This window comes from Colias croceus, chromosome 15 (genome assembly GCF_905220415.1).
Source record: "Colias croceus chromosome 15, ilColCroc2.1".
Taxonomy (NCBI): domain Eukaryota; kingdom Metazoa; phylum Arthropoda; class Insecta; order Lepidoptera; family Pieridae; genus Colias; species Colias croceus.
In genome coordinates, this window is record NC_059551.1 from 9,298,357 (window position 1) to 9,320,749 (window position 22,393).

General features: G+C 40.2%; 1 protein-coding gene across 1 annotated transcript; it reads left to right on the forward strand.

Moving 5' to 3' along the window:
- The first annotated feature begins 1,692 nt into the window (after positions 1–1,692).
- On the forward strand, positions 1,693–22,225 carry LOC123698092. Its single transcript, XM_045644685.1, has 5 exons — positions 1,693–1,996; positions 4,324–4,502; positions 4,723–5,204; positions 21,387–21,514; positions 22,069–22,225. The coding sequence occupies exons 1-5, from the start codon at positions 1,985–1,987 to the stop codon at positions 22,105–22,107; spliced, it is 840 nt and encodes a 279-aa protein (XP_045500641.1). The 5' UTR covers positions 1,693–1,984; the 3' UTR covers positions 22,108–22,225.
- The last annotated feature ends 168 nt before the right edge of the window (positions 22,226–22,393 follow it).

The following is a 22,393-nucleotide window of genomic DNA, read 5'->3' on the forward strand; positions in this document are numbered from 1 at the left end:
ATACTAGTACACGCACACATTTTTGAAGTGAAACTTCTTTATCGGGGTTGGACAAAAATTTAGTGTAACATTTTTGCGTTACGCTGTAGGCGTGACATTTTTGCGTTACGCCGTAGGCGTGATATTTTTGCGTTACGCGCCAACTTTTTCTTATCCCTAAGTTTCACTTCTTACGTGTGTACTCTAGTACACGCACACATTATTTTTACAGATGGACACGGCTATTCCTTTTCGAATACAACGTTACTTTATTGCAAACTGTAAATATTCTTGCCCTGATAGTAAATTTATGAGAGCAATTTAAACCGTAAAAATGTGACGAATTGATTTCATCATTTAAACAATAACCGCTATCACTTCCTGAATTATTATAAATACGCAATAAATAAGTTTTCCAAATATGCGAGTTCTTATGCGAGTTCATAAAATTATAACAAAAAAACTTTTCCTATCAACTTTCGGACTATAAAAAATTAAAAATAGATAAATTATTGTTTTATCATTTCCGTGGAACACGTTCATAAATACTTTTTTTATTGCAACTTATTTTAGATATATCTAATATTATCACATTTTTTCATGATTCTTTAATGTATATTAGATAAATTCAGTATCTGTGGAGCTAGTACTAACTAACCGTCATTTTTAACGAACCTTATCTACTGGGGATTAATCTTGAATGATTGAGATGATGTATTTTTAAGTCTATAAACAAAAAGAATTCATGATTTTAGAGTAACTTTGCTACATGCAAGTAAAAGTCGACAATACATGTTTATCTTATATTATCGCATATATTTGTATGGTTGACTGGAAGAGATTGCTTTTAAGCAATAAGGCCGCCTATTGTACACTTTCCAATTTGATGTGTTCATTTATTTTAAACTCCTGATAAATGTACAATGAAGTATCATAAATAAATAAAAATAAAAATAAATAAGATGAACAAAAACTAGTAACTCCTAGTTTTGATTTGTCCTTTGCCTGAATGTTGCCTGGCAGAAATGGCTTTGAGCCATAAGGCCGCCATTTGTACATTTTGAATGGTTTTGTTGTATTTTTATTTTATAAGACTTTTGTACAATAAAGAGTAAATAAATCCATACTAATATTATAAATGCGAAAGTAAGTAACTCTGTCTGTTACTTAATCACGCTTTAACTACTAGACCAATTTGCATGAAATTTGGTATAGAGATATTTTGATATCCGAGAAAAGACATAGGATAGATTTTATCCCGGAAAGCCCACTGCAACGGGAACTATGCGGGTTTTTCTTTGACTGCGCAGGCGATGCCGCGGGTGGAAAGCTAGTAATAAATAAATAACTCATTCATGTGAAAAAGATTCTAATAAGAACATATTAGTGATATTGGTAACTACTCTTATTTTATTTTTGTATGTACTCTATTTACTTCAATTATTTACAAAGTACTTCCAGTAAAAATTATAATGACTGCCAACTTAGTCTTTAACGGTTTTAGGAAAAAAAACTAGGGTACAAACTACTAGGGTAAAACTGTAACACAAAGAATCATTAACAAAATACTCTAAATGTAACCACTTAATACCCTTAGACATGGCAAATTGCGAACCTAACAAAATTTCACCTTATAATGAATCGCAGTACTGCGAAGCTCAGCAGATCAATTTTAGGTGAAAGTTAAATTGAGAGAAATGGAATGGACGTTTTATAAAGTTAATTTTGAACCGACCGCGAACGGACGAGGTTTGACATCTTACGAGATCTTACATTAAATTTCGCAATATTGTAACCGTTGTATTTAAAATACTGTAAAAATTTGTAAACGAACAATGAATTTGGTGAATAAAATATGTTTTGTGTGTGTTAAAACATGTGGATAAAAAATAATTAATTTATTAGTAATTGAGTAGTGATAAAAGGGTGGATAATGCTACATTCAGTGATGAGTGCAGTTACCATCGTATTAAATAATTATAAAATAATGTAACTATTGGAGAGCATGAAAGAAATGGTAAGTACAACATTTTGAATCTATTTGAGTTTTGATAATTTAAATTACAAAGGAAAAAGAGATTTAAAATGATTTAATATGAAAGCTGTTGAAATATGGCATAAATAAAATAAAATTGCTCAAAATCATTACTGGATAAAAAATCTAAAAAAAAGTTTTCAAAATATATAATACTATTATAATAGACATATTTTACCGAGACATAAAGATATCGAAATACCGATTAATAAAAACAAACTTTGGAAACAATTGAAAACTACAAAGTTTATATTTATTTTTCCATATTAAAATTATTACAGAACAAATAAAGTACTTCAATATTCTTGTTAAAATTATGAGTTCATGATTTCGATCTCTACCGGCTGACAAGAGAAACTTGAGCTATAAAGGTTCAAATATACATACACAAGTACAACTTGTATGGTATTCCATTGTATATAGAGTACAATAAACTCAATGCCTTGGTGTATAAAAATTTCTAATACACGTGCGAATCTGTTTTTAATATTATTTTCCTAAAGAAATTAGAGATTGTGTTTGAGACAATTATGTAACAATTGAGACAATTGGGGTGACGCTAATCTGGTAGAGTTTAACGCGAAAAAAACACAAGCGTGTTTTTTCACTGCCAAACGGACTTCTCTCCATCTAACTCCATCTTTCTGTGATGTACCGATCTCATTAACTGACAGCCTCGATCTACTTGGTGTATCGATTTCTGCAAGTCTCAATTTCGGACAATTCATCGAGTCCAAAGCCCATATAGCAGCCAAAAAACTTGGAATACTTGCTAAAGTGAGACATTACTTCACACCGGAACAGCTTTTAAAACTGTATCAAGCCCAAGTTCGGTCGTGTGTGGAGTATTGTAGTCATCTTTGGGCGGGTTCCGCCAAAACTCACCTTGGAGCTTTGGACTCCATCGAGAGGCGAGCTTGCAGAATTATTGCCGATCCCTCGTTGATTCGTCGTAACCTCCAAAGTCTGGATCACCGCCGACAAGTTGCATGTCTGTCGGTCTTCTATAGAATACATTTTGGTGAATGTGCATCTGAACTCCACCACCTTATTCCACCTTCTCCATTTCTTTATCGGACATCTAGGCGTGGAATGGAACTCCATCCCTTCGCAGTCGATATACCGCACACACGCACTCAGCGTTATGCGAATTCATTTTTCATTCGAACTGCGAAGGTGTGGAATTCTCTTCCATCGTCGGTATTCCCGGACCATTATAATCTGCAGCTCTTCAAGTCTAGAGTGAATAGGCTTCTTCTAGGCAGGCGTGCTCCTTCATAGATCACATCACCGCTTTACATCAGGCGGGATAGTGGTCAAACGCCTGCCTATCATGTATAAAAAAAAAAAAAAAAAAAAAATTACATTAGTAAATAATTAGAGTAGATGATGAAATAGATTTGTATAGAGTAAAGTTTTGCGATCAAACAAATTATTTTAAAAACAAGGAATTCATTTTTACAAAAGTTTTAATGAAAATTCAACGGTGCATTCGTATATTATTAGAGCGAAAGGCGGTTGGTAATTCATATTTTGGTATTAATTATAGATACAAAAAAGAATGAGAACTTATCATTCTGAATCCGATGTTTCAAAAATTCGCGTAAAAGTATGGAATACCTACGTGTTTTTTTTTTTGTTTCTCTATGTATTTGTCCTAAGCTTTGTAACGGCTGAACTGAGTGTAATGACACTTTATCTACCTAGTTGATATAAGTTTGCAGAGCCACATAAAAATGTCGTTTTATCTGATATTACGCAGACGAAGTCAGGATCATAAGCTAGTAGTATAAAATAATTGTAGAGGCTCTCCATAACAACAAATAAACGCGGCAAAATGTGTTCTTTTATGTTTATCTCGCAAATTAAACACTAAAAACTTATTGATAGTAATGCACGATTTGATTCTTGTTAATTTGCCTGATATCAATAGATAAGGTGAAGATACTTCTATATATAACTTTTGAGATCATCTTTTTTTAATAGACAATCAAAGTCTTTACCGTTGGATTTCGTTATTAATTATTTCTGAAGAAATTGTACGATACAAACTTGAGCAGAATTATAAAATAGAGGTAGGTACAAGCCAGAAACTTAAACCACAGATTATATACTAGCTTAAACTCAAATACTTTGCATTACAGAATAAGGGAAGAACATGGTAAGAAATATTATAAAAAAATGGATTCAATAGCTTTTTTATTGTTGATTTACAATATGCAATAAACAGAGGGAAAAAATAACGGCGAAAGCGATTTCATCATCATTTATTATAAAATTTTTAGTAATAAATCTATAAACCAATTTAGATGTGGCAGTTCATCTTATATGCTGCCCTTGCAGTCTCCGTGTCTGGTCACGGCAGGGTTCTTCAGCCTCCTGGCCGGGCTTCAATGTGGAGAATGGGCTTCAATAGCCGCCATAACTATGATGATGATGGCCTGAACTGCGGCGGCTTCTACCGACAATACGGCACTAATAAGGGAAAGTAAGATGCTATTGAATGATATAAATATATTAATGTTATATAAGGAGGAAGTGATACGATTCTTGATACATAAATTAAGAATATTATGCATATAATATTTCGTGAAATTGAAATGTATAAATTTTTGAATAAGTTTTAGACGCAGACTGAACGAAGACTTTTCAGTTGACAACTAAATAAATGAATATGTCCCATGCTTATCTATTGCTTATCCCTTTAGGTGCGGTATCTGTGGTGATGCCTACAACCTGCCCCGACCGAGACCCCATGAGCTCGGCGGTGAATACGGTCGAGGTACCATCGTAGACACATACGAATCTGGTCAGATTATAGAAGCTACCGTAGAAATCACAGCTTACCACAAAGGCTATTGGTACTTCAAAATTTGTCCACACCCTGAAAAGGAAGCTAACCAGAAATGCTTCGACCAATACCCCTTGGAATTAGCCGACGGAGGCCAGCTCTACTTCCCACCAAAAGGCGGGAAATTTACTCTTAAATACCGTCTTCCCAAAGGATTGTCTTGCAAGCACTGCATCATTCAGTGGAGATACGTAGCAGGCAATAATTGGGGATTTTGCAACAACGGCACACAGGGCTTAGGTTGCGGTGATCAGGAAACCTTCGGAGCTTGCTCTGATGTATCCATTACACCCGTAAAACATATTGATGTAGAATCCAAACCCGTGGAGCTATTCGCAGGTGAGAATCACGAGTAACTAACACGACTAATCAGTATGGCACGTCGGTATGGCTGGTGTATTTGATTTGCAACTTTCATTAGAAACGTGTTTTAAATTATTTACTAGGAAGATACGAGAAAGTTCTCATTTCTGGAGATTTTTCGCAGTGCACTATTTAGTTGAAAGTGTTCTTAATTAACGATTGTTTAGTAATCTTATGCAACAATTGTTAATTGACAAGTGGAGATTGGTTACGGTGAGGCGGCGAGAATTTCTCCAAGTTTGTTGTTTTATGCAAATTGCATTTTAATATTTAAACGGTATTTATTCAAATGAAAAATAGACGATGGTGATGTAATATAAGTATTCATAATATTATACAAGTATTTTAATTACTTTAAAAGTATTATATAAAAATGTATTTTGCATTTATTTGAAATTTGAATTCACTTTACTGTTAGCTAAATGTTATCCGTACACTAACATTATCAGCTGGAGGCATTGTTAATAACAAGGTGGGCAGACATTGGATAGTGCAGATGACTGATATTGTATACCTATTACCTATGTACAAATGAATTGTTTCTTAAAATCATTATCACACAAGATCGTGTCTATTTTTCAAAATTAATAATTACTATCTCCTTCAGAAATAAGATCCATCGACTTCAAAAACTGAGGAAAGTTTTCAACTTGTCTTTTTTGTGTAACGTATAAGTTTTTGATGATTATTTTTCGTGTGGTCCAGATCTAGCAAGCAGTAGGTAGTTAGTTTAATCTAACGAAAAGTAATATAAGAAGAAGAACCCAATAAACTTTGTCGGCGAACCAATAAGATTGTTTTGTTGAAATCTTACTTAATTCACGCTTGCTATTGTGAAAGTTGCATATCTTTATCATTAATCACTAATATGGCGGGTATCTTTTATGTTTGGAGCATTATCGACAATAATAAACATTATTTATTTAAACAATTCAGTCTTTGATTACAGCGTTATATTTTATTACTTCCAAGATTGGATTTAGATAACCATAATCATAATCCAGAGAGCCTTAACCTTTCAAAACAGATTGTTTTTCTTTATTTATAACTTCGGTATTAGAGCTTATTACATCTCAAAATTAGTGATGGCCAGATTATTTTATAAATAAATAATGTTTATAGTTATATTTTTAATATTCTGTTCTAACTTATATGTTTTATATTAAGAATCGTGATCTACTATTGTAAATATAATACAAATAAAATTTACTCTACATTTGATTAAATTTAAAAATATATTTTAGGTACTAACACCTATAAGTTTTATTGCCACAAATTTCAATTAGAAGCCGATTTGGCTATATCCATACTAATATTATAAATGCGAAAGTAACTCTGTCTGTCTGTCTGTTACTCAATCACGCCTTAACTACTGAACCAATTTGCATGAAATTTGGTATAGAGATATTTTGATACCCGAGAAAGGAAAAGGCTACTTTTTACCCCGGGAAATAGGATAGGTTTTATCCCGGAAATCCCACGGAAACGGGAACTATGCGGGTTTTTCTTTGACTGCGCGGCCGAAGCTGCGGGTGGAAAGCTAGTAAAGTATAAACGCATAAGTTCCTCCCTAAAATCCTTCATTCCTCAATTTCTGATCAGAATCTAGATTCTATTCTATAAATCCTAATTCCTAATTTAATACAAAATATATATTACATTTTCATATATTACTAATCTGGGGGCACGGTAGTGCCCCCGCCAAGACTAGCCAAAGAAGAAAGCGAAGCGCACGGGCACTACCTATCTTTTCTCGAAGCGCTTCGACGTTTTTTTGAACCCTCATAACTTGGGTTTGGATTATGCTAGATCAACAAAATTTTCGGGATATATTGTCAATAGCGGACTTATTGAACATATTAAGTTTTAATTACATTAGCTTTTATATTTCAGATTTTATTTATATCTAAAAAACGCTAATTTCGTCACTGACTCACTGATGATCATCAAAATTCTTAAGGTATTTCCTAATGTCCTAGAAAGCTGAAATTTTGTATGTAAGCTAGTATTAGCACACAAACAACAAAAAAATTATAAAACTTGTAACTTTCATCCCCCAACCACTTAAACTAGGGGATGGGAGTTTGTATGAGACCTGTAATTTTAAATTAAATTTTGATGACGCTAGAGGTCTAATATAATAATCTAAAACTTGGTTCCCCTAGATATATATATGTATAGGTACTCCTTGTTAAAAAAAAATATTTAAAAATTTAATCGACATGCAAGATATATCGAGACATTACTTCAGATCAGATCATATCTGGGGGCACGGTAGTGCCCCCGCCAAGACGAGCCAAGCGAAAGCGAAGCGCACGGGCACTACCTACCTTTTCTCGAAGCGCTTCGACGTTTTTTTGAACCCTCATAACTTGGGTTTGGATTATGCTAGATCAACAAAATTTTCGGGATATATTGTCAATAGCGGACTTATTGAACATATTAAGTTTTAATTACATTAGCTTTTATACTTCAGATTTTATTTATATCTAAAAAACGCTAATTTCGTCACTGACTCACTGATGATCATCAAAATTCTTAAGGTATTTCCTAATGTCCTAGAAAGCTGAAATTTTGTATGTAAGCTAGTATTAGCACACAAACAACAAAAAAATTATAAAACTTGTAACTTTCATCCCCCAACCCCTTAAACTAGGGGATGGGAGTTTGTATGAGACCTGTAATTTTAAATTAAATTTTGATGACGCTAGGTCTAATATAATAATCTAAGACTTGGTTCCCCTAGATATATATATGTATAGGTACTCCTTGTTAAAAAAAATATTTAAAAATTTAATCGACATAATTATATCGAGACATTTACCTCAGATCAGATCATATAAATATGAATAGAAGTGTTGCGAACGTCTCCTGCCTCTTACGTCCACACAGTAGCTAAAAATAAAAAAAAAATTAAGAATAAGAAAAAATAAGAGAGTGGGCTATAAAAAAAGGCGTCTCTGATGTGCAAGAAATACACCCCAAAAAAAGAAGAAAAAAATATAAAAATATTTTGTTACAAACAACTTACAAAAAGAAATGAAATCCCACCAAAAACATTTTCATGTAAAATGTTGCCAACCCGAGCCCTTAATATGACTCGCACTGTCAAAAAGTTATCAGATCAAATGTAGAGCCAAGCTTCTAAACACTACACGCCCTAACTCTACAAGGCCTAACTTCACAAACTCTACACCTTAGTCAAAATATGTGGCTGACCGACCACCGACACAGACACCGACACAGACACAGACACCGACACAGATACCGACACAGACACAGACACAGACAAAGACACAGACACCGACACAGACACAGACACCGACACCGACACAGACACACACACCGACACAGACACCGACACAGACACAGACACAGACACCGACACAGACACCGACACAGACACATACACAGACACCGACACAGACACAGACACAGACACAGACACCGACACAGACACAGACACAGACATAGACACAGACACCGACACAGACACAGACACCGACACAGACACAGACACCGACACAGACACAGACACAGACACCGACACAGACACAGACACCGACACAGAAACAGACTCAGAAACAGACACAGACTCAGACACAGACACCGACACAGACACCGACACAGACACAGACACAGACACAGACACAGACACAGACACAGACACAGACACAGACACAGACACCGACACAGACACCGACACAGACACCGACACAGACACAGACACAGACACAGACACCGACACAGACAGACACCGACACAGATACCGACACAGACACAGACACAGACAAAGACACAGACACCGACACAGACACAGACACCGACACCGACACAGACACACACCGACACAGACACAGACACCGACACAGACACAGACACCGACACAGACACATACACAGACACCGACACAGACACAGACACAGACACAGACACCGACACAGACACAGACACAGACACAGACACAGACACAGACACAGACACCGACACAGACACAGACACCGACACAGACACAGACACAGACACAGACACAGACACAGACACAGACACAGACTCAGACACAGACACCGACACAGACACCGACACAGACACAGACACAGACACAGACACAGACACAGACACAGACACAGACACAGACACCGACACAGACACCGACACCGACACAGACACAGACACAGACACAGACACAGACACCGACACAGACACAGACACCGACACAGAAACAGACTCAGACACAGACACAGACACAGACACAGACACAGACACCGACACAGACACCGACGCAGACACCGACACAGACACAGACACAGACACAGACACAGACACAGACACAGACACCGACACAGACACAGACACCGACACAGAAACAGACTCAGAAACAGAAACAGACTCAGACACCGACACCGACACAGACACAGACACAGACACAGACACAGACGCTGACACAGACACAGACACAGACACCGACACAGACACCGACACAGACACAGACACAGACACCGACACAGACACAGACACAGACACAGACACCGACACAGACACCGACACCGACACAGACACAGACACAGACACAGACACAGACACAGACACAGACACCGACACAGACACCGACACAGACACAGACACAGACACCGACACAGACACAGACACAGACACAGACTCAGACACAGACACAGACTCAGACACAGACACAGACACAGACACCGACACCGACACCGACACAGACACAGACACAGACACCGACACAGACACAGACACCGACACCGACACAGACACAGACACAGACACCGACACAGACACAGACACAGACACAGACACAGACACAGAAACAGACTCAGACACAGACACAGACTCAGATATAGACACCGACACAGATACAGACACCGACACAGACACAGACACCGACACAGACACAGACACCGACACCGACACAGACACCGACACAGACACAGACACAGACGTCGACACAGAAACAGACTCAGACACAGACACAGACTCAGATACAGACACCGACACAGATACAGACACCGACACAGACACAGACACCAACACAGATACCGACACAGACACAGACACAGACAAAGACACAGACACCGACACAGACACAGACACCGACACCGACACAGACAAACACACCGACACAGACACCGACACAGACACAGACACAGACACCGACTCAGACACAGACACCGACACAGAAACAGACTCAGACACAGACACAGACTCAGACACAGACACCGACACTAGGGCATGCAGAACCGAGTCCGGTTCCAAGTTTCTGAAACCCGGTTCCAAATCGAGCTCAGAACCGGGTAGAACCGGGTTACCCGGTTCTTTTATAATACCTCGGAAAAAAAAACGAAATTAAACAAAAGTTACTGTAAAAGTACCTGATGGGCCTTTTATTTTACGCGGCTTGTGTCGGGTTCATACGCACTATGCGGGTAGCCGCGTTGCGGGTAGCCGTCCGGCTGACCGCAAGCACAATTATGTACGTAATATTCATTTCTATGCGCACTGCGATGCGGCTACCCGCAGACCGCTCCGGTTGCTCGGAGAGCTGCGGCCCGAGTGACGGCCAGCCGGACGGTTGCTATACGCACTGTGCGGTTCAGTCTGCGGCTGCCCGCCATTGAGTGAGTGTGTGCACGTGGTTGCAAAATGCTTGCTCTCATCTCGTGTTTGCAAATAAGGATGCACCCAGTACTTCTTTCTTTGCTTTTCTTCTATACGTAACGTGTGTAAATGTAGTAAATAGCTGCAACTTCTTCCATTTCCATCTTTGAAATGGATCGACATGACCGCAAATCGCAACGGTTCTTCAACCGCACTATGCGGGTAGCCGTCCGGCTGGCCGCATTCGCAACCGCATCCTGCGGTCAGCCGGACGGCTACCCGCATAGTGCGTATGAACCCTTATTTTATTAAATTAATAAAGAAACAAAATTTCAATACTTCTCTTTATTTATCAGTCTTATAAAAGTACCTTGTTATCATAATATCACCTATAAACTTAAACCTTATTCATTAACTGTAAACATGGGCGTAGCCACGGTGGGGCAGGGTGGGGCGCTTGCCCCACCCAGGCTTTGACCTGGAAGGTACCTAACTAAATCTAAAAATTGAATTATCCAGGTACTAACTACTAAGCTCGAAAGTCGACAGTCGACACAGAAAATGAGATCAAAACATTAGTATTATTTACCTCTACAATGACTGATTAACAAATAATTGTCATACGCCCAGCGACCAAACGGCTGAAGATAGGGACACATTTTGGTTCTATTTCGTGATGTGGTAGGTGAACAATAAGGTGTTTTGAATAAGAATAATTCGAATAACGAATTACACACGAAAAAAGAAAATAGCTGAGGCTTCTATGTTACATAAGCTGTAAGAAAAATGAGTGTAGTACAGTTAGTTACCCCACTATTTTATCCAATTTCAATTTTGTTTTAAGTTTCACGTTCTAAAGAACGTGTCACGTGAGTTACAACTCAAAAAAATATGGGCCTTAGAAAAAAAAACTTTCAGAAAATATTACACAGAATAAAGTGAGTGTTATAAAAAAGTTTTCAAGGTAAAGAAGATGCCATCGCAAATGCCATCGCAAATGCGTTCGCAAGGGGCGTTCGCAGGCGCGTTCGCAGGCGCGTTCGCAGGCGCGTTCGCAGGCGCGTTCGCAGGCGCGTTCGCAGGCGCGTTCGCAGGCGCGTTCGCAGGCGCGTTCGCAGGCGCGTTCGCAGGCGCCTTCGCAGGCGCGTTCGCAGGCGCGTTCGCAGGCGCGTTCACAGGCGCGTTCGCAAGCGCGTTCGCGCAGGCGCGTTCGCAGGCGCGTTCGCAGGCGCGTTCGCAGGCGCGTTCGCAAGCGCGTTCGCAAGCGCGTTCGCAAGCGCGTTCGCAAGCGCGTTCGCAAGCGCGTTCGCAAGCGCGTTCGCAGGCGCGTTCGCAGGCGCGTTCGTAGGCGCGTTCGCAGGCGCGTTCGCAGGCGCGTTCGCAGGCGCGTTCGCAGGCGCGTTCGCAGGCGCGTTCGCAGGCGCGTTCGCAGGCGCGTTCGCAGGCGCGTTCGCAGGCGCGTTCGCAGGCTTTTGCGCAGGCGCGTTCGCAGGCGCGTTCGCAGGCGCGTTCGCAGGCGCGTTCGCAGGCGCGTTCGCAGGCGCGTTCGCAGGCGCGTTCGCAGGCGCGTTCGCAGGCGCGTTCGCAGGCGCGTTCGCAGGCGCGTTCGCAGGCGCTTTCGCAAGCGCGTTCGCAAGCGCGTTCGCAAGCGCGTTCGCAAGCGCGTTCGCGCAGGCGCGTTCGCGCAGGCGCGTTCGCGCAGGCGCGTTCGCAGGAGCGTTCGCAGGCGCGTTCGCAGGCGCGTTCGCAGGCGCGTTCGCAGGCGCGTTCGCAGGCGCGTTCGCAGGCTTTTGCGCAGGCGCGTTCGCAGGCGCGTTCGCAGGCGCGTTCGCAGGCTTTTGCGCAGGCGCGTTCGCAGGCGCGTTCGCAGGCGCGTTCGCAGGCGCGTTCGCAGGCGCGTTCGCAGGCGCGTTCGCAGGCGCGTTCGCAGGCGCGTTCGCAAGCGCGTTCGCAAGCGCGTTCGCAAGCGCGTTCGCAAGCGCGTTCGCGCAGGCGCGTTCGCGCAGGCGCGTTCGCGCAGGCGCGTTCGAAGGAGCGTTCGCAGGCGCGTTCGCAGGCGCGTTCGCAGGCGCGTTCGCAGGCGCGTTCGCAGGCGCGTTCGCAGGCGCGTTCGCAGGCGCGTTCGCAGGCGCGTTCGCAGGCGCGTTCGCAGGCGCGTTCGCAGGCGCGTTCGCAGGCGCGTTCGCAGGCGCGTTCGCAGGCGCGTTCGCAGGCGCGTTCGCAGGCGCGTTCGCAGGCGCGTTCGCAGGCGCGTTCGCAGGCGCGTTCGCAGGCGCGTTCGCAGGCGCGTTCGCAGGCGCGTTCGCAGGCGCGTTCGCAGGCGCGTTCGCAGGCGCGTTCGCAGGCGCGTTCGCAGGCGCGTTCGCAGGCGCGTTCGCAGGCGCGTTCGCAGGCGCGTTCGCAGGCGCGTTCGCAGGCGCGTTCGCAGGCGCGTTCGCAGGCGCGTTCGCAGGCGCGTTCGCAGGCGCGTTCGCAGGCGCGTTCGCAAGCGCGTACGCAAATGCCTACGCAAATGCCTTCGCAAATGCCCTTGCAAATGCCCTCGCAAATGCCCTCGCAAATGCCTTCGCAAATGCCCTCGCAAATGCCTTCGCAAATGCCTTCGCAAATGCCTTCGCAAATGCCTTCGCAAATGCCTTCGCAAATGCCTTCGCAAATGCCTTCGCAAATGCCTTCGCAAATGCCTTCGCAAATGCCTTCGCAAATTCCGGCGGCGCAGCCGCCGGCCGTGCTGCGCCGCCGGCCGTGCCACCGGCATTTGAGGTTCGAAGACCTGGATATGACTTTGGGTACATACAGTTGCTATTTACATATTATTTTTTTATTGTTGCCCCACCTTGAGCCCATGGCTAGCTACGCCCATGACTGTAAACTGTAAAGCAAAAAACCGGCCAAGTGCGAGTCGGACTCGCGCTCCGAACCTATTTTTTATATTGTTGTAACTTTGAAAATATATGTTTCTAGCAATTTTTTATTTATCTGTGTTATAAGACGTTACTTTTACCAAATTTAGAGGCTCTGTGTTCATGAGAAGTACCCTGTAGGTTTAGAGTCCCATGCGAATGTCGAAATTTTCGAAAATTTACAGCATTTACGTTACGTCTGTATCTTTTGATGCGTTGGCTTGTGAGTTTGACTTTTTTACAGCATCAAGGGACCGAAGACTTGAGTATTCGATATAAATTTCAGCTTGATACCAAAAACAAAAACATGACAGGATCAATATATTATGAAACCTTAGATCATTAAGTAATGAAATAGCATTTCAAATTCACGACAAATCTAATGAAAATATTTCAGTAGCCTATTTTTTGTCATTTTTGAAGCCTAATTTTTTTTGGTAATACATCCGTAGGAAACTTATCCCACCAAAAACATAAATGTAAAAATTGGAGCCGAGTTCAATCGTTGACTTAATTTGCCAAAAAAAGAAATGAGATCTAAACGTGTGCCAAGTTCTGCAGACAGTCCAGAAATTTATTTACAAAGATGTATTAAGTTCTTAGGTTGACTGAAAACTCAATTGTTTTATTTTCCCTTAGAGAACAATGTTTATTCCAAAATATAACTTTTTTAATTTGAATAATATAATTATTTTCACAAAGCAAACAACTAATGACCTATTGAACCCCATAATTTGATGAGGCTAGTTTTTAGAAGGAACCTCACAAAATATAAACAGTGTGTAAAACACACATTTAGATCTCATTTCTTTTTTTGGCAAATTAAGTCAACGATTGAACTCGGCTCCAATTTTTACATTTATGTTTTTGGTGGGATATCATTACTTTTTGTACAGAAAATTACACTGCAAATTTGATTTACTTTATAAAATATATAATACTTTTTATATACGATTTTTTTTTCTTGCGGTTTCTCTGTATGGTTTGTTTAGTATTATTTTCTATATTTTCTTGTATGTTATGAATGTCAGCGCACATTGCCCCGTCATTATCTGCAATTTTTTAAACTCGTTTTCTGTTTAAAAGATTACATGATTTTCTAAACATCCAGCGTGAATTTGTACACACACTATTACCAAGATGCAAAGATCGTTGTAGAAGAATCGTCGCCTTACTCCATGACGTTACGGTATTGCCATGACGCGATCTTGAAATTTTACTCTAAACGCGCCTAAAGATGTTTCACTCATATTAATATTACGCAAATTAAATCATTTCGACCTTCGACGAAGCCTTCTTCCATTACACCATTTATGGTAATTATTTTTGCATGCTTGTATTGGCTGAACATGTTTGTGCTTTATTAATATTATTGTATCACCATTGAATACCATGTTTAAAGCAAAATAAAGATTTTATTTATTTATTTACACTGAAATTAAAACTAAACTAAACACTCATAAATAAAGAATAAATAAATGTGAATATGTAAAATTATATATTATTTTTAACTGTATGAGCAATAAAGGCAATATTTTTATTACAATTTTCTTTTATTTTACGTTTAATAACAGTTTTGAATAAAGAAATCATGCAATCGAAGTAATCCGCCCTAGCGATACTAGCGCGAGTGAGTGTGATGTCAGAGGCGCTTCGAATCTACAGATGTTTCGTCCTAAAATATGTAAACTTCAATAATCTATATCTCAGTCATTTATTGATGGATTTCAAAATTTTTTTCGGCCACTGATTAGTTTTGATCTATTTTTTAAGACTAGTAAGGTGAATATACTATTTTCTTTTTTTTTAAACTTTTCCATTTTTCCATACAAACAAAATTTATGTCATTGAAAAAAAAATTAAATACAAATAAATTCAGTATTTTCTGATTTTTTCCTTTGTACACTCACTATTACCTAGTTGATTACAAAATTTGAACTTTCTAGGTCATCTGGAAGTAGGTTAGGTTTTGTATATGTCTATAAGTCAGTCAGTCTTAAAAATTGCGATTTTTGGATATTAATATCTACGCAACTGTTTAATCTGTATTTATGAAATTTAAGGTTCTTGTTTATCTTGAGGTCCTCTTGATATGTACCAAATTTGGTTTATATAACTTAAATAGTTTTCGAGTTATAAGGGGGTGAAAAGTGGCTCGAAATGGTTCGTGTAAATATACACACGGCTGCTGCTCGCCAGTTCTCTTCGCTTGAACTCGGCTTGACACGCTGCCGCGTGTCTAGATAGCATCTAAGGTTAGACAACCAATCAGAGCCACGCTTGAGGCGTGGCACGAAAATTCGCGATGCACGTGAGTCTGACGTTGCAGCAAAATATAAATAATACTTTATATTTTAATATTTTGGTCGGAACCGGGAGAACCGGGTTTCAAGCTATTCAGACCCGGTTCTCAAGATCTTCAAAAAACCCGGGTTTACCCGGGTTTTTCGGAACCGGGTAAACCCGGGTGCATGCCCTAACCGACACAGACACAGACGCTGACACAGACACAGACACTGACACAGAAACAGACTCAGACATAGACACAGACACAGACACAGACAGACACCGACACAGACACAGACACCAACACAGACACAGACACAGACACAGAAACAGACACAGACACAGACACAGACACAGACACAGACACAGAAACAGACACAGACACAGACACCGACACAGACACAGACACCGACACAGACACAGACACAGACACAGACACAGACACAGAATCAGACACAGACACAGACACAGACTCAGACACAGACACAGACACAGACACAGACACAGACACCGACACAGACACAGACTCAGACACAGACACAGACACCGACACAGACACTGACACCGACACAGACTCAGACACAGACACAGATACAGACACCGACACAGACACAGACACAGACACAGACTCAGACACAGACACAGACACAGACACAGACACAGACACCGACACAGACACTGACACAGAAACAGACTCAGACACTGACACAGACTCAGACACAGACACCGACACAGACACAGACACAGACACAGACACAGACACAGACACAGACACAGACACCGACACAGACACCGACACAGACACAGACACAGTCACAGACACCGACACCAACACCGACACCGACACAGACACAGACACAGAACCGACACCGACACAGACACCGACACAGACACCGACACAGACACAGACACCGACACCGACACAGACACAGACACTGACACAGACACAGACACTGACACTGACACTGACACAGACACAGACACAGACACAGACACAGACACCGACACCGACACAGACACAGACACCGACACAGACACCGACACAGACACCGACTTAGACACAGACACAGACACAGACACTGACACAGACACAGACACAGACACCGACACCGACACAGACACCGACACAGACACCGACACAGACACCGACACAGACACCGACACAGACACCGACACAGACACAGACACCGACACTGACACCGACACAGACACCGACACAGACACCGACACAGACACCGACACAGACACAGACACAGTCACAGACACCGACACCAACACCGACACCGACACCGACACAGACACAGAACCGACACCGACACAGACACCGACACAGACACAGACACAGACACCGACACCGACACAGACACAGACACCGACACCGACACAGACACCGACACCGACACAGACACCGACACCGACACAGACACCGACACAGACACCGACACAGACACCGACACAGACACAGACACAGTCACAGACACCGACACCAACACCGACACCGACACAGACACAGAACCGACACCGACACAGACACCGACACAGACACAGACACCGACACCGACACAGACACAGACACTGACACAGACACAGACACTGACACTGACACAGACACAGACACAGACACAGACACCGACACCGACACAGACACCGACACAGACACCGACACAGACACCGACACAGACACCGACACAGACACCGACACAGACACAGACACCGACACCGACACAGACACCGACACAGACACCGACACAGACACAGACACAGTCACAGACACCGACACAGACACCGACACCGACACCGACACCGACACAGACACAGAACCGACACCGACACAGACACCGACACAGACACCGACACAGACAGAGACACCGACACCGACACAGACACAGACACCGACACCGACACCGACACAGACACCGACACCGACACAGACACCGACACAGACACCGACACAGACACAGACACCGACACAGACACAGATACAGACACAGACACAGACACCGACACAGACACAGATACAGACACAGACACTGACACCGACACAGACACAGACGCTGACACAGACACAGACACAGACACAGACACAGACACCGACACCGACACAGACACAGACACCAACACAGACACAGACACAGACACAGACTCAGACACAGACACCGACACAGACACAGACACAGATACCGACACAGACACAGACACAGACACAGACGCTGACACAGACACAGACACAGACACAGACTCAGACACAGACTCAGACACAGACACAGACACAGACACAGACACAGACACCGACACAGTACACTATTATATTTTTATCTATTATATATTTTTATCTAATAAAAACACTATCTGGGGGCACGGCAGTGCCCCCGCCAAGACGAGCCAAGCGAACAAGCACGGGCACTACCTACCTTTTCTCGAAGCGCTTCGACGTTTTTTTGAACCCTCATAACTTGGGTTTGGATTATGATAGATCAACAAAATTTTCGGGATATATTGTCAATAGCGGACTTATTGAACATATTAAGTTTTAATTACATTAGCTTCTATACTTCAGATTTTATTTATATCTAAAAAACGCTAATTTCGTCACTGACTCACTGATGATCATCAAAATTCTTAAGGTATTTCCTAATGTCCTAGAAAGCTGAAATTTTGTATGTAAGCTAGTATTAGCACACAAACAACAAAAAAATTATAAAACTTGTAACTTTCATCCCCCAACCGTTACTACAAGAACTATTGTATAACACAAAAGTAATGCACAGTGAATTAATTTTTCACCTTACGCCGATGTGAATGTAGCGAAATGGCCAAGCCACATATTTTGACTAAGGTGTAGAGTTTGTGAAGTTAGGCCTTGTAGAGTTAGGGCGTGTAGTGTTAGAAGCTTCGCTCTACATGAGATCTGATAACTTTTTGACAGTGCGAGTCATATGGGCTCGTCTTGGCAACATTTTACATGAAAATGTTTTTGGTGGGATATTAATTACAATTAACTAAGTAGTAGGTAACCACTTGTTTAATATTGTCAAGTGCCAGTAGCTAGAAATATTTATGATGTAGGTTAAATATAGGTGCTTCTAATCCTAGAATGGTAAATGCAATTTATATTTCCTATGAAAATTTTAACTTCCTGACCACATAATTTATCGCTTGAGTTGTTTTACACAGCTGTGGTATTAGCTACCAATTCACTTTTTTCATTCACGTATTATAGACTAGCTGTTCCCCGCGGTTTCACCCGCATTGCTCCGCTCCGGTTGGTCTTAGCGTGATGATATATAGCCTTTCCTCGATAAAAGGGCTATCTAACACCGAAAGAATTTTTCAAATCGGACCAGTGGTTCCCGAGATTAGCGCGTTCAAACAAACAATCAAACAAACTCTTCAGCTGTATAATATTAGTATAGGTTATAGATAAAATTGTTTAGATATTTACTTGCAAATTGTAGAGCACCATTTACATAACAAAGAACGATAGTAGCAAATCAAATAGATATGATCTTTCATTTGCTGAACATGCCTCCATCCTGAGTGTTCAGAATAACTATTCATCATATTATAGTTAAACAAGCTGTCCCGAAAAACGTTGTTCTGCCTTATTCCACTTAGAGGTGTGAAAAATAGATGTTGGCCGATTCTCAGACCTACCCGATATGCACAGAAAATTTCATGAAATTCGGTCCAGCCGTTTCAGAGGAGTATGGTAACTAACATTGTGATACGAGAATTTTATATATTAGATGTATGTATTATACTTACATCATTTATACAAACACTTCTGCCATAACAATGAGACATACAATCTGACGAAATGTATTGCGAGTAATATATTTTCGAAGAATTAATATGAATCGACTGAGGATTAACTTGAATCTATTTACTTATTTAGCTATATTATATTAGTATTTTGAAAAACAAAGATACTCACATAAGGAACAATTGATCATGAGGATATCATTGTTTTGGTATAGAAAAGGTAGATCGACGAAGGCAGGAACTATTCTTAACCTAAGTACCTAAATGACTAAAGCTTGTTACCTATAGTGTAGAGTCACATCGCTCCACACTAACATGCCTTATAAAGTCCATATTTAAATCAACTAAAAGTTTGTAAAATAAAGTTATTACAATATGTTCTTCTCAATCTAATATTATAATAATTTATTTTAATTTGATTTGAATCTCTGTCATCATCGCTAATAAAATGTTTATAATTTATATTAAAATTTAAAATTTAACAAGCACTGTAAAATTTAGTTAATGTAACTATTCGCATGCCAGCTGAGACTGGCGAATTGTGTAGAACATGTTCTCTCATAACACCAATGTATTACCACTTTTCTTGCGAATAAATTCATTTCATTTCATTTCATCTAATTTACGGTAGTAATTGGTTGGATGATTTTATGGGGTTCCCCTTTACTTGCAGATCGGACTCTATAGCCTACACGCGCTCAGTTTATCGAGAAATTTCCTATCCATTTCTTTTATTAGTTTTATCATTTGCCAAATCTATTTCCTTGATCCTTCAGCGAGTAATTCAAGCAATAAATTCCCACCATTCAATGATTGTATTGATAAGAATGACACATGTAATGCTCATAGCATTGTGATTATCTTTATGTCGTGATATAATTTAGATAACTAGTTAGTGAACTTAACCTAGCGGCTGTTGGAAATTGACCGATAGCTTAAAGAAAAGGGATAATGAGTGACTTCACTAATCACTATGTTATACGATAGAAGTGCAATTTCACTCTTTTATGATATTGTTAAAACATACATACGGAAAGCAAATATAAACATACCTAGATACAAAATTGTTAAGGCTTCCAAAAGGAAGTGGCGCAATAATGTAATTATTTACAACAATATTATAATAACTTAAGTACCTTATAGATGTTGATTCTCGTAATTTTATGAAAGCTATATATTTCTTTTATCGTAAACATTTACGATTAAATTATTCTATCATTCTTCAAATTATACGTAAATATTCGAAACTTCGGAAGAATAATTTTCCGATTGATCCTTTTTATGGAGTGTAGATTGCACTATAGCTAGATTTCAATTGAATTGAATTGATTTTAACATGATTGTAAAAAATAGGAGCGTTTTATTTTAGAACATTATAGTTATTTTCATACATTAATCGTTTTATGTTTATGAGTTTCTAGATAAATTCTGAAATTGTTTAGGTAGAAATCGGATTCGAAGAGAGAGAGAGAGAGAAGTTGGTTGTTCTTAATAATAAAAGTTTCAAAAATATATAATAAGCAAGGGTTTTATTTATATATATCTGCAACATATGTATCGAAGTATTTACAAATATAATTTTATTCAACAGGATTGTACAAGCTGTTGCAAAAAGCAAATGTTGCGCCGTACACCACAAAACCTAAACGGAAGCATCCATTTAGGAAGAAAAACCACCGAAAGCCAAGATCGAAAACTAAATCGAAAAAGAGGAAAAAGGTAATCTTATATCTCTTATATGTTAATTAGATTTTAAGCTCCACCTACTGGCACATAATATGGGGCTCCCATTTTCTGCTAGATGCATATCTATACTAATATTATAAAGCTGAAGAGTTTGTTTGTTTGTTTGTTTGTTTGTATGTTTGTTTGTTTGTTTGTTTGTTTGAACGCGCTAATCTCGGGAACTACTGGTCCGATTCGAAAAATACTTTCGCTGTTATATAGCCCATTTATCGAGGAAGGTTATAGGCTATGTGTCATCACGCTACGACCAACAGGGGTGGAGCCACGGGGGTGAAACCGCGCGCAGCAGCTAGTTAAAAATAAGAATTAAACAGTAATGTGGATGTTGGTTTATGACTTTATGTCTATACAATACATAGGGTATTGTAATTTCCAACTAATAATGCAAAATACGGTTAGTTGATATGTTTGTTACCATTGAAGGATAAAATTGAATGAAAAATGATTAACTATTTTTCTTTTACTTGTAACGAAAACCGTGTTTAATTTGAGTGACTTTAATACATAACTAACTTTTCTATTTTCAGACAAAAAGAGGCGATTCTTGGCTATCGCATTGGTTATGAAACAGATTTGATAGTTAGTGGTTCAAGAAGCAAATAAAGAAGAAAACATACCAAATGGAAAATGAATAATTGTAATATTTAATAACTCTTATAATTTAATTATTTAACTATTATTGTGATTAGGAATAAATCTTAATTTTACATAATATGTTTTTCATTAAGTCATTAGCTACTCAATATATTTTGCTTCCCGAATTTCCTTAGAAGATAAGATATAGACATAAGTACATAAAATGTGAAATCCAAATTATTGATCTTATAAGAAGCAGGAAAATATCTTTTTTAC